The sequence below is a fragment of the Poeciliopsis prolifica genome, unplaced genomic scaffold (genome assembly GCF_027474105.1).
Source record: "Poeciliopsis prolifica strain line A6 unplaced genomic scaffold, Auburn_PproV2 SCAFFOLD006, whole genome shotgun sequence".
NCBI classification, from domain to species: Eukaryota; Metazoa; Chordata; class Actinopteri; order Cyprinodontiformes; family Poeciliidae; genus Poeciliopsis; species Poeciliopsis prolifica.
In genome coordinates, this window is record NW_026562381.1 from 10566270 (window position 1) to 10580587 (window position 14318).

Below are 14318 nucleotides of genomic sequence, written 5' to 3' on the forward strand. Positions count from 1 at the left end.
AACTCAATGGAAGTTTAATCCTCCCGCCGCCTCGCATATGGGGGGTGTATGGGAGAGACAAATCCGTTCTGTGCGCTCAATTCTCATGAGCGTTGCAGGACAACAGACTCTGGATGATGAAGGACTAATGACACTTTTTGTATCATTGAAAACATTGTCAATGGGAGACCACTAACAAAGTTGTCAGATGACCCAAGAGATGGTCAACCTTTGACCCCCAATGACTTGCTTCTGCTGAGATCAGAGTGTGCTCTGCCTCCTGGTCATTTGTAAAGCAAGATCTGTATCGTCGACGCTGGCGCCAAATCCAGTACTTGGCAGACATTTTCTGGGTTCGGTGGGTAAAGGAGTACCTACCCAGCCTGCAACAACGGCAGAAGTGGAACCACCATTCCAGAAACTATCAAATCGGAGATCTTGTGCTGATTCTGCACGAATGCACTCCTCGCAATCAGTGGCCTCTTGGTTTGGTTACTGATGTCAACATCGGAGCTGATGGTTTGGTGCGATCAGTGCAAGTGAAGACTCAGAGAGGCATTTATACCCGTCCAATACACAAGTTGTGTTTGTTAGAAGGAATATGGACAAGTAGATTTACTTACCTTCAGAGTGTTTGAGTTTTCTATATGTTAAAGATAATTTTCACTCTATCTTATGTTCATGATTACTGTAACAAGTAGTCTTTAAAAAAAAAAAAAAAAAAAAAACTTCCTTTCAGAAAAGTTGTTATTGCAAAGTGGATATTACATAGTCATATACAGTTGTTAAGTTTAACTTGTCGTTCACCAATTTTCTGAGATGAACATCTGTAGAGTTCATCGGGGCGGGATGTTGGATTCACTCCTTCTCCGTTCCGTTAGAGGGCGCTGTAGTGGCTTCGCGTCAGTTAAGGGAGAGAAGAAACTTACGGCAGAAAAAGTAACGGCACAGAGATCGCCGTTAGCCGCAGCTAACGGTATTATTGACTACAAACGGATATTTAATCGACGTTTATGAGTGTTGCCCAACGTGGTGAGTTACATCAATGTTGTAAGCTGTCGGAGATTAGTTCGTTGTTACTAAATATTGATGTATTGTTTTATTTTTTTATTTACAGTTTAACCGGCATGTCCGTGTAAAGCACGAGGCAATAAAACAAATAACAACAACAAAAACAACGACTACCTTATGTTCTTTGTAACAATTGCTTCAACTCTATATATAATTTGGACACACTCATACTCGCATCCCACATTTATTTTATTGATTTTTCAAGATTAATATCTTCCATTTTAATAAACCATACACATAAATGTTGATCCTGTTATGTCTTTGTATGTTTTGATTTCCTTGTTTGTTTAAATGTATAAAAATCTAGTTGAACAAGTAAATGTAATTTTGTTAATTCTCTGGTTTGACTGTCTCCTCTCATTTGTTGTTTGGGAAGCAGTAATCTGTCCTAAAAATTATCATTTTTTTATATGAATAACCATTCAATGTAGGTAAATAATAATGAAATAGATTGCAGTGAATTCAGCCGTAAATTCTTTGATTTATCATGCACAGATTAATGCATTTTGCTTTCAGTTAATGTGGTTTTCAGTTTTTGAAAACCCAACATTCTAAAAAATTATTTAGAAAATTTTTAAAAATTTAACACAGAAATGTAATGCTATGACAGCTACACTTATTGGGAAGTTTGCCAAGTTCACAGTCCACCCTCCTAAAATTGAATTTTGGTAATAAAAATTTTTATGTTTATTTAAAAAAAAAAAGGGTTAACCCTTCGATGATTCAGTATTGTGCTTTTACCTTCTTTTTCCTTTGCTATGTTTCAAATTCACTATTGTTCAAAGATTTTAGAACCTCCTTGATTTTCCATTTTTTATTCCATTGATGTAAATATTGAATTACCGGAGGTTAGAAAATAATGCACATTTACAAACAAATAATGTAACTTTCAGAATGATTAAAAAAAATTCTTCCTTTTCAAGGAATAGAAATGAACAAATTTAAACGTTTCAACAACCTAGGTTGATCCAAATTTGAAAAGCTGGTCCTAAAGGTTCCCATGTTATCTTGATTATTGACAGCTTCCGTCAATCAAAGAATGAATTGTAGTTTACCCTCTAAAAGTATTATTTTGGCAGCATTGTACTGCAAAAGGCACAGTGCTGCAATAAGCTGTGATGAAAAGATAATTAAAAAAGGAAGCGTGTAATAATAACAATTAAAAATAGGCTTTCCCGACAGAAACTGTGAAGAAAGTCAGGGTGTCAGTGAGAACAGTCTCCTTCGTTAACAACTGGGACTCAGAAACTCCAGGAATCTCTGACAGGAAGATGCCTGAAGAGCCAAGAACTTATGAAAAAGGCGTCTCATGGGACAAAAGCTTCAAGCACAACTTAATACTGGCTGTAGTAAGCAAGTCTTAATCTCAACTGCGGTGAGAAAACTTTTATGTGCAGCAAGAAAGATCCTGCTAAGACATCAGAAGAAGAGAAAAAGGAATTTCTGGACCCTGAAACATGAACCAATGACGATGGAAAGAAGGTTTGAATTCTAGAATCAATAATTTAAATTTTTAGTTTGTCAAAAATTATTTTTTAGGGCTTTTTAACCCTAAACATGCCAGGTACCCGGCCTGGCATGTTGTAGGTGTTTTTGCTGCTTCAACACACCTGATTTCAATTGATGGATAATTAACAAGCTTTTTGTTGAGCTGCATTCATTTGAATCCGGTGTGTTAAGCCCTAACATACAACTAGTTAGTCAGTAGATTAATTTTACATTGAGATTATTACCAATGGCTTACGTTTGTGCTTCCTTCAGAAAAAGTGACCAGCAACGTCTCTTAGTATTACCTCCATTGAGCTGACTGGGATGAACTGACATGACATGACAAGTGAAAGCAAAGCAGCGATCAGTTGGGAAAACGTATGGAAACCTTTGCAACACACCAATGAGTGCGTTCAGCTTTTAATTTGAATTTATTGTGTCACTGTACATTTGTACAATGATATTAAAGCCAGCTCCAAAACAGCGTAAACAATGTAGGAAAATCTATACAATAAAGACATAATATGGTGATATTTACAATACTGAATCAATTAAATTGATATATACATACATGTATATCCATCATATCATTAGTGCATGTAGGCATTCAGAGTGTTAATTGTTTTTTATCTGCAGGTAAAAGTAAAAATTGTAGACCTCAATGTAAAAAGTAAACCAGTTATATATTTTTATTTAACTGTTACTTTCAGTCTACAGTGACATATTAAACTGCTTGAATTTAAATATAAAACTGGAAGACCAGATGCACAGCTGTGTTTGAAATGAATCCGACATGTACGTTTCACTTGTTGATCTAAACTGCATTTTGTTGACGTTCGAATTTCACCGAAATGAACCTTGATGCATGATTTTAGTTTAACTAGCATCATTTCATCAGGTCAAGTAAAGACAAGAAAACAATGCAGAGCACATTTAATAGTTTAATCATAAGCTGCTGTTTACATTCAGTGATTATTCCGATTTTTATGTTGCCAGAAGCATGGGTGAGACCAGCAAAACATTCAGCCACAGGATCTAGTGTGTTGTATGCAATCTGTCCATTTTCATTCATCGACTTCCACATTGTACATACTACTGTGCACTGCAAAGAAACATTAAAGCCACACTGCTGGCGTGCAGCGTGGGTCTTCCAGGACCTTTGCTGGTTCAGACATGATTCCACCCAGTCTGTTGTGTGGTGCTCATAGGAGGGGAGAGCCCTGTGTCTACCACTCGCTGCGGTCTCTACCTCATCTTGGAGATCAGCTGAACACAGATGGCACATGGTGACAGCAGTGCTGAGTAAAGCAAGTCTGCATGTCAGGAGCTCATTTGAACTCAAGTCCAGCGTTACAAGCTGGAGCTAAAGGTGGGAAACTGCAACAGCTTCCGCCTCCTGAGATGCTAAGGATAAGCAACATCCTGCAGTCAGCACAGTTGGGTTTACATCTTTTTTTTTTTTTTTGGTTTCTTTTGCTATCTCACTCTAAGCTCGTCGAACAGACACATTAATGTTGGTGCTGAGATTGCTTTTTTTCTTCTTTTTTTTGTTTTTTTTCCACATTTTCTAGTAGCCCACACAGAAACTGGATGGCACAAGAACTGACCAATAAGAAACTCTTTACAACAAGGTAGACTGCAAGTCAACGGTTGCCAGGGATCACACGTTAAGCAAAACAAAACAAAAATCCAATTTCATAAAAAAGAAAAAAAAAAATCAAGATCAATACAAAAGCAAAAGACAAATGAACAAAAAGCAAGTTAATTTCAAGTATAACTTACTCATAAAATAACTACACAGCATTAAATATTCTCATTATACATTTTAAATTATTTATAAAATATATTTTGGCATATATGTTTTTTATGTTATTTTCGTGTTTGTGTAACAAACGCTACCGTAGCTTCAGTTGAACACCAATGTTTATTCGATTTTTTTTTTCCTTTTGAAACAAAACATTAAAGGGATTGTCACATAACAACAGGTTATTAAAAATGATAATAGTAAACCCTATACAGAGTTTCACATAGCAAGACATGAGTGACGATCCCTTCTATCCTAGCCCCATAGTCAAAAGTCAAAAAAAGTACAAGACCAAAAGCACAAAGCTCTAATTTGTGCTCCACTGGCTACAATCAAGGTTGGGCACAGGAGATTTCAAAAGCATTAAAGTCTTTAATTTGTTCATACAACTTGTTCTGAACACAAAGATCGGTATGTCCCACTTTCAGCGTTCAGAGGCTTGGCAGATAGCAGGAGTTCATTTATTTCCATCCGTGATAAAATATAAATACTTTAAAGACCTCACAGTCTGATGATACCAGGTTGTCCTCAGGGGAAAAAACTGGAGTTTTCTCTTATCAGCCAGGCAGAAGACAAACGAGACTGAGAGGACTCTTGATCCTGCTCCTGAATGCACCACGAAGGAGCCAATGAGCAACATGTGTTCGGGGGAATCCTGCGCGTGTGTCTGTGGTTGTTTATTACAGTGTCAGAGCTCACTATACAAAGGAACAAGGAGCGATTTTAGCAGCTAAAACACACTGCAAAACCAAAAAAGGCAAATGTCATTTTAGTCATACAAAAGTAGTTCAAAAGGCATAACTGTACGTAGGAATTGGCACCTCATGCGTCCGAACATGTAGTGTCCTGCTTTGGCTCGAGGGCTGGAGGAGCTCCACTGGCCGCGTCCATGCAGTCAACAGTAACCTGCCTGTTTACTTAATGCAGACTGAAAGAAAAACCGAACAAAAGCAAACAAGGAAAAAGTACTGCGACTACGACAAAGCCACATCCACTACCTGGGCTTGAGCACACAACTAGCTGCAGCAGACTACAGTTCATCAGCAGCAGCCCAAGCTGGTTCTGGTTTTGGATTCTGCAAATGGGTGTGTCTCTACACTTCCACAGCAGGGCTGTGTACACACAGCGACCGCGGGGTAAATATATATATGTGAGTTTACACTGTATATGTGTGTGCATGTTGGAGTGTCGCCAAGATGCTTGCTAAAGTACAATGTCCTTCAGGCGCTTGCTGCTGGGGGACTCCTTGTCTCGGCCGTCATGCAGGAGCGTGTTGATCTCCCTGACGGCTGGCTCACTGTCCTTCCCCTCAGGCTGCCGCAACAGGCTGTGGTTTGCGATCCGCTCTGCGTCACGACATTTCAGTGTATTGTAGGAAGATGACGCCTTGGACATCGGGCTCTTCAGGTGCACAGGGGAGGTGATGGGACTGGCGGCCTCACGCCCATTGCCAGCTTCGCGAACAGCCCCTCCGTTGGCCTTGGGGCTGCACACCTGAGACTCCTGAGTCCGCTTTCCCTTCACCTCTCCCCGTTCAACATCCTCTGGCCCATCCTTGCCAAAGGTGGCAAAAGTCCTCTTGATTGTGCCGTCCTCATAGTGCGGCACGTCCACCGTGGTGGCCTCGATGGACAAAGCGATGATGTTGCGAGCGTGCTCGGGTGACTTGGCGCGTGCTGGGACCGAAACCCGAGGCATCCAGCAGCGGTCAGAGTGGCCCAATATGCGACACTCATCCTGGCAGTGGAATCCCTCTCCAGGATCTGCAGACAAAAAAAAAAGTTTCCTAGATTAATCTAAATTTAAACCACAAATTTTTTTTGTGATCATTAGGGCTGGGAAATAAATCAGTTACAACATGCATTCCAATATATACTTGATCAATATCAGTAGATAATACATGTATATTCAATAATTGCATTGAACTCCGATCAATAACCAAAGAGCATTCTGGGAAATACAGGTAGAGGAAAAACTTTGGCCGCTCAATCTCTCACGTCCAGTTAAGGTGGCATCAACTCACTCAGTTACCCAGCAACTCACTCAGTTACCCAGCAACTCACTCTTTGGTTACTTAGCAACAGCCTGTTGAGTAACGCGCAGCAGCAGTTTCATATTTTGCCACCGTGCCTCATAACTGCTCAAAAATAAAAACAAGAGTGAAATGGAAGGAGGAAATGAGTATAAGAGCTTGACAGGAAACTGTGTATGAAACAGAAAAGTTCACATCACCAGTTTGGCTTTATTTCAGGTATTTGAAGCAAAAACTTAATCAATAATTATCAATATCAACAGATATTGATGTCTAAACTTCCAGTTTTGTATTGTGATATGTTTGTTTGTGTAAAACAAGTAAAAAAAAAAAAAAGAATGAACAAGATCGGAAGATTTTTTGAAGATGATTTGGCTTCATGCAGCAGGAAACATTATTACAAGACTTTCGGCCATTTCCACTAGATTTTACTTTAAGTGAAGCAAATTAACAACTTCCTGTAGACTTTCACAATAAAATAAGGCACTATAATTTTTTTCATTTTAAAAACCACATTGTAAAAGCTGATGAAAACAGACACACATCCTTTCTGCTCATAACTACACAACAGTATGAATGTTGCCTGTATACTACTTGTGTTCAACTTTAGCTTGGAAGACTTTTTGTTTTGTTTTTTATTTTTAACATATTTTAACGGAAGAACGATAAGATGGATACCCACAGTGTTTCTAATCTGTTAAATTCCTACCATGTACATCAACGTTAAGATGCAGTCTCTCTCTCTCACTCCTCCCAATCATAAGCTAGATGTTTGAGGAACGTCTAATGTACCAATTAAATCATGTACTGTTAAATCAAAAGTCCATTTGTAGCTGTTGCGTAATTGGGTTTTCACTACCAAACGATGGATAAAAGGCAGGTTTAAACAGTGCAATCAGATATCCCAGAGAAAGACACCAGACGAGTTGCGGCGCTGCTGCCTGGTTCATATCTCTTCCTCCCTCTCTGTCTCTGTCATCTGGCGCCGAGTTATAAATATGTAATGATGTTTAACGCTGGAGCAGGGGGGAAAAAAAGCAGATTAGTCTGACTCTGTATGGCTGTGCTGCACTTTGTTGTCGGTGGGGGAACTTTCAAGAACATTTTGGCATCATTGGCGATGACAAAAAGATGCTATGATGACTCATTCAAATGTAAATGCTGTTTTTCCTCAAAACCAGTGAACTATTTGTTTGATAGGATCTAAATAAAAACATATTTGACATGAGGTAAGCAGAGCATCAAAAAGTGCTTCAAAATTGTTTGACTTAAAGTATTACAGTTCATTTTTAAAATCTCTCATTGCAGCTGTAGCATGTTTTTCCTCCAGCTCAAAGTCTAAAAATGAACTTGCAGCGAGTACACGTGAGATATTTCTGTGCTCCCTACTGCTTGTTTCACTCCAAGCAGCAGCTATCCACCGTTCCAGAAGCACAAAATGACAAAAAAAAAAAGAAAAGAAAAAAGGGATTGTGAGAGAGGGATTGGGATCGACCCAAATGCATATGCTTACATCTGGCAATCCCAGCTTGAAAGATCACCTAATTAAAATCACTAATGATCTGGTTTTTCCCCCCCCCCCCTTCTTTTCCACACTTGCGAGAGGCACCTCTGCTAAGGCCCCGGGGATCGATATTTAAAGATCGGAGACAGGCTTTTCAGGGGCAGATGTGTCAGCGCTGTCTCTCATAAAGTATAATCTGATGGCGCTGACAGATAACACGAAAACTAAATGCCTGAATGAAGTGAGTAAATGGGATCAAAGGCTATCTGAGCCCAAATATGTGGGAGTTGAATTACGGGCAGAAAATATGAGCACTGGCACCAAGAATGCAGGTCACGAGTGGCTGATACAACGACACGACATTTCTTTGATGATCTCAGCCTAAATTTGGACACTGGGAAGCAATTATGAACATTTAATGGCTCTGGAAAAAACATCGCATAAACATGTAGTCCATGAGCTAATGACTGATTTCAACGAATCTAAAAATTTCTAAATGTACCAAGAAAGTGCCAGACTGACCAGAGTTTTCCTAATTTTTACAGCTCATGCAGTCATGCATTGCTGCCCCTCCCAACTTGCTGCTAAGCATTCCCAGACTCAAATATGTCATTTTTTGCTGTCTCGCCATTTCCTATGAGCTCTCGGACGCTCAATGAAGTTCCAGATGAAGTGCAGAAGAGCCTAGAGTTTCCTCCATTGTTCCTTAGTATTTGATAATGCAGTGTTGCCCCTCCCCTACCTGTTTCTATGCACCACCAACCAGCTTGCTGAAAGAAGGCTCCTTAAACTTTCTGTTGCTTACATGTTAGAGGAAAAGAATCCTATTACAAAAACATCGTGATGTTGACTGAGATTGTCATACTTAATTACAGCATGTTATATAAATTATTACAGCATATAATCTGCAGTAATAAAGTTTGGAATATCATTATTTTTATTCCAATAATAACTCTATTAAAGCGTAGTCTGTAATAGTACTTAAACAAAAAAAATAAGTTTAAGTACTTTCCTTTTTTTTTGTTTTTTTTTTTTGTTTTTTAAATAAAAGAAATTAGATTATGCTCATTATACCATAAATGTATGCTGGTTTTCCTAACATTGTCATCTACTCATAACTTTAAAATGTTTGAAAAAAATATCAACCTTAGTTAACATACTGTGGGAGGCATATGAAATAATTCTATGCGGCAAAACGTAACAAAAGAGGAAACAGTATTTTTCTCTTCCTGTTTGTATAGTCGGTGTGTATGTTCCTATAAATCCACACTGATTGAACTGACAAACTGCAACGGCAGCAATCAAGCAGACAAAAGCTATTAAGCTGGGGATTTTTTTTTCTTTTATAAGATATGCAATCAGTATGTAACAATGCAATCACAGGATAAAGTCTTTACAAGGTACCACAAACATAATGAATGGTGATGACTGAAAAATAAACACATCGCTTAAGGCTATATAGTACAGAAAAACAGTCCTTTTTAAGCAATTTTCAACTCCCTCTGCTTTCTGAAGGTCTTTTGTTACGGTTTTCTGAGCGACGAGTTTTTGAATGCATTCACAAACAATACAGAAACAATAAAGTCATATGTTTAAACGTTACACTAACATATAGTTACCATTTCAGTGCTCACTCATGTATGTAATTTGATTTTACACATGTAGGAATGTGAAAATTCCTGTAAAATCTTGTTTGACATGTTTGATAAAGCAGATCTTTTTCTCCACTGATTAAAAATTTACAAGCATCCTGGTAATGAATGCAATTTCCTCTAAACACTTTGGCTTATTTCTATAGCCCAAAGCACCCTCTGGGGCATGAAAAGCCTTAAGGCACAAAGAAATATACACAAGTTGCATGGTTTCTACTTAGCCGCACTTGCATATGCAGTGAAAGCCATTTTTTCTCTTTCCTTTAGGGGTCTATCAGAGAGCAACTGGGTTGTAAATGACATTGTTATGGAAGCCAAGTGCTATTAACTCTCACACATCCTGCCTGTGCTCGGAGCTTCATAAAACGCAGATGTTGCTCTGAAAGATCCACAAAAAACTGAGAGAAAATTTAAATAAAAAACAGTGACAGGCCATCGACCTCTGACAAAGCATAATCTCTTCCTATTTGAAATAAAACGAGGCGACTGTAATGGAAAGAGATGAATTAGGGGCTTTTACAGCAGCACGAGTACAGAATAGGAGGCAGTGAAGGCACCTCCTGCTGAGAATGTGTATTCAAAGTCATCAAGAAAAGTCAGGAAATAGGGTTGCCAATCAGTAGAAGGAGCAGATTTAAAGCAGACGCACAAAGCAGGATGTTGTTGGGAACATTTCCGTTTGCAGATTTAATACCTATTAATTACTAAGTGACTTTCACTGAAGGGCGGAGGTTGCTTGTCTTTTGTTTTACATGATTGAAGCACTTAAACTACAATGCATTCTACTGGAAATGCAGTCTAAAAGAAATCCTTGTATGTTCACCGCTGCCTTTGACTCAGGCATACTATGCTTTAATACAGATTTCAGGTCAAAGGGCCGCTACGCTCGTAGGAAAACTTCCACAGCATGGGAATCTAATAAATAATGCCACTTCAAATGCCCAAGACAAATCCCCCGGCAGCGTCGCTGTCCTTGTTTTTCTGTTTGCAGTTACCTGGAAAAACATCCCTTTGCATCACCACGGGGAGAAAACCAACACATTCTGAGTCATTTTATCTTAAATTTGCAGCCTGCGACGGCAGATTCAGCTCTGACTCATTTTCTTGATCAGTTAAAGGCATCTGAACTTCAAGTTACAGATCTTTAGCTTCACTGTGGGAATCCCACAACCTGACTAGCTCATTGCTCACTTTACTCTGGTGGACTAAATATAATGATCCCTTCATATTATATGCCTACAGGCACTATTTTTTGTTGCTAATGTAGCAAAACCGAGGAATCAGCAAAAGACTTAAACCCTCTGACACAAAAACAACGAGATGTGCTCCCTGTAAAACTCCTCTAGCTTCCACCAGCTATTTTTTGTGCTTTTTGGCTCACACATGGAGCTTCTCTTGGAAAACACAGCCGCTTATCATTCCAAAAAGTAAGTGTTGCAGCTTCCACCTGTATGTAGCACCTCGTAATATTAAAACATCACAATGTGCCTTGTGAAACACTGTGCAGTTGCTATTTTAGTCCAGGTAGTCATTACAAGCCCCAGATTTGAAGGCATGTGTGCTCTAGATGATTTTGTCCTTTTTTAATCCAATTGATATTATTTCTTACCTTCCCTGTTACATTAAAAGATAACTTGCACACTGTGTAGTTGTATATTTTTCTTTGAAGTGAAGTATTTTCATATATTACAAAAAATAATTTTAATTAAATGCTTAATTATTCACAAGTATAATTTAGAAGGTCCATTGACTACAGTCTTGAAGCCTAATTATGCTTTGCTACTTTATACTCTTAAATATTATTCATTGGAGTCATAATGCCTCATTTCACTTTACTACTCAAAGTGAGTATAAAACATCCACCTGGTAAGTATGAATTACAAAATGTTTGATGCCAACCATTTTACAATAACTTTGTAAAAGTGACCGAATCTACATTCTATCTATGTAAAGCTGCAAAGTGTCAAAATGATGCAATCACTTTCAGATCAAACATAAAAACCACAAGACGCAGATTAATTAGAACCTGACGGGAATCTAAACGAGTAACAGATTCTTTAAAATGAAGTTTGCTATTCTGGGTACTCTAGAGTAGAAAAAGAAAGAAAACAACAACTTATAGTGAAATATGTGAAATAGCTTTAAATTCATAAGTAATTTTAAGGTACACTGCAGCTAGCTAACTCCTAGCCAATAGCAACTCTACAATTGGCAGCAAAGGCATCTGAACTGCAGTTGTAGTGCTCCACTTCAACATCTAAAATATTTATGGAGGGAAACCTAAACCTGATTGTTTAACACTGAACAGTGGTTCTTCAAAACCCAGTTTGAGATTTATGAAAGATTTAAAATTCTTTGCAGTAGCTTTTTTAGCATTACTATCCTTGTAGACTTATATGAGATAAAAATCATAGCAGATTGACTAGTCAAACTTGGACTGAATTATTCTGCATTGATTACAGGCTCTTTGAAAATTCACTTAAAAAAAAAAAACAAAAAGAAAAACGTGGCTTATAATTTTTTCTTGTCTTGTATCATCACACCAGGAGCTCGATGCATTGCTACACCTCAGTATGAAAATTAAGAGTAATAGAGGACGGGAGGCAGGACTGAATTCTCCTGGAGTCAGATTCGAGTGGCAAAATCTTAATTTTAGATGAACCACAAGCCCACAAGTATGTGCAGCCTGACACAATTCAGTCAGTTCGGCTTTAAAGCAGATGAACTCCAAAAAGAATGTGGAGCAGCTATCTGGTATGATAAATTATTTGACAAAGAATATCAGCAACTTTTGTCCTTCACTACTTTTTCGCGTTTTCTCTTTATGTTGACATTTATGCTGAAGCAACAAATGTCCCATTTCTGTTAGTCATAAAAACAGATATCTGTGCACAGACTGGCAGGCATTTTAGTATGTTCTCCTTGTGATGCAGATGTTACAAAAGGAAATAATTTAGAGCACTTTAAAGCAGACACACGATTCCTGTGGCCTACACAGACTTTACACATTCTCTTTGATTTCCTGTTGTTTGCACATTGTCTTTGATAGTGAACCCCATTAAAATGCTGTGACAAAGCCATCACACAGAGCCTGTATAGTCAAGGAAGACAGTTATTAAGCTCTGCTGACTAAAAGAGCAAACAGCCACTCTGTCATTGCTCTCTGGGCCTTTTTTTTCCCCATCACAGTAGCATGTGGTATGTTTTAAATGCAAAAGACTACACCTTAGGAAAAGCAAAGTAAAACCTCTGAAGATCCTGCTTAGAAGTTTCTATTTTCCGCAGAGACTTTCCCAGCTTTTCTGCTCTCATCACCGTATTCGTGAGCATCTTTGACACCGAGATGACTGTTTTCTAATTGCTCTCCATATTAATTTTCCATCCTAGCAGTCACATGGCAAAGATTGATTAAATCTAAATTGTTGCTACAGTGTCTTGATGGAGCCTGCGATGCAGATGCTGATGAAAGTCTCAGAGTGGAGGAGAAAAATCTGATAATAAAGCAGCGGCGGCAGCAGCAGCAGCTCAGAGGGCGACTCTCTCTCTCTCTCTGTGTCTGCGCTCGAGACGTAACAGGCTGGGTCCCTTCTGATCTTTACGCCGCGAATGGAGCTCAACATCCAGCCTGTCCTGTCTGAGGACAGTTCTTCGGCCAGCTGAGGCTGAAGCTCGGCCAAGCAGCCTCCCACACTACTCAGGAGGGAGAGTCCAAGCTCTGCTGTCATCCCAGCCAGCCAATTCAGTCTGCAGGCCATAAATCAGCCTGGAGGCTTGGCTCCTTCGGGAGCAGCAAGATGGAGTGTGATGGTCTTGTTTTTACAAACAGTAGAGGGGCACCCTCACTGCGCCACGTAAGCCATCATTCTCTGCACAGCGTCGAGTCCTTTCCTTCTCCCTACAGCATCTGGCTCCGCCACATCAAGATGGCCCCCCTAAAAGTCCCCCAGATTCATCCCTCACCGCCCCCTGCACAAGGCCATCTTTTATGCCTCTCCTCCTTCTGTCCTACTCTCCCGTCTAACCAGTACTGCCAGATCACGTATATTGAGGTAATTAAATGAACCCCTCACATAAAAAGAAAATCACTCTCCCTACTTTTTTCCTATCTGACCAGAATTCCTTACATTTTTAAATCAAATAGTAAATGCTGAGAATATCAGACACAGGAAGCGATCATGTTGGCGATAGACATGCACCGATGTATCCGCTGGTGACCGGAATAGGATTTGATTGGTAACTGTGGGATCAACTATGCCTAAGAGCCAACAAGTTGTGCTGATCAGACTCTTTGATGTAGAAGTTGATACTGAGAGAAGACTCAGCTATCTTCAACACGAATGAGTTAAAATTTAACGCAATAGAATCATGTGCAGATAAATTACAATCATAAGTTAGATGACAGCGATCAGCTGTCAAAATGTAATTTTTTTTTTTCCCATAAGTGAATATATCATCACTAAGCATCACAAGTTGGAACAAGCCGCACTCTTCAGTTTAGAAGTGGTCAACTGCAGGGAGGAAGAAAAAGGGTTTTGTTTTATATTAAGCATTTTGCGAAAACAGTTACATTTTAAATTTCTCTAAAAAGTAAAGAATAAGAATTTAGACACAAAATCTCTAATCGGTGACTCTCCAGTTATGCGTGTTTGGCTGGTAAAGTTTGTCTTTTATTTCTATTCCTGGACCTCAGCAACAGTCAGAGAGTTAAGAACAAATTCTCTGAATATCCAGGATCTAGCAAAAAAAAAAATAAATAAATAAAAAAAATAAATTAATTCCTTCTTCTTC

At 38.9% G+C, this 14318-nt stretch overlaps 1 protein-coding gene across 7 annotated transcripts in view; it reads right to left on the reverse strand.

Annotated features, from left to right (window-relative positions):
• Positions 1 to 5406: 5406 nt before the first annotated feature.
• The window catches only part of LOC129360428 (protocadherin-19-like), a 74874-nt gene continuing 65962 nt past the window's right edge, over positions 5407 to 14318 (reverse strand). For all 7 annotated transcript variants that reach the window (XM_055030639.1, XM_055030636.1, XM_055030635.1 and 4 more), the window contains exon 5: positions 5407 to 6105. In XM_055030639.1, the coding sequence (XP_054886614.1) occupies positions 5546 to 6105 (560 nt within the window). In that variant the 3' untranslated portion in view covers positions 5407 to 5545. The remainder of the gene's footprint in view (positions 6106 to 14318) is intronic.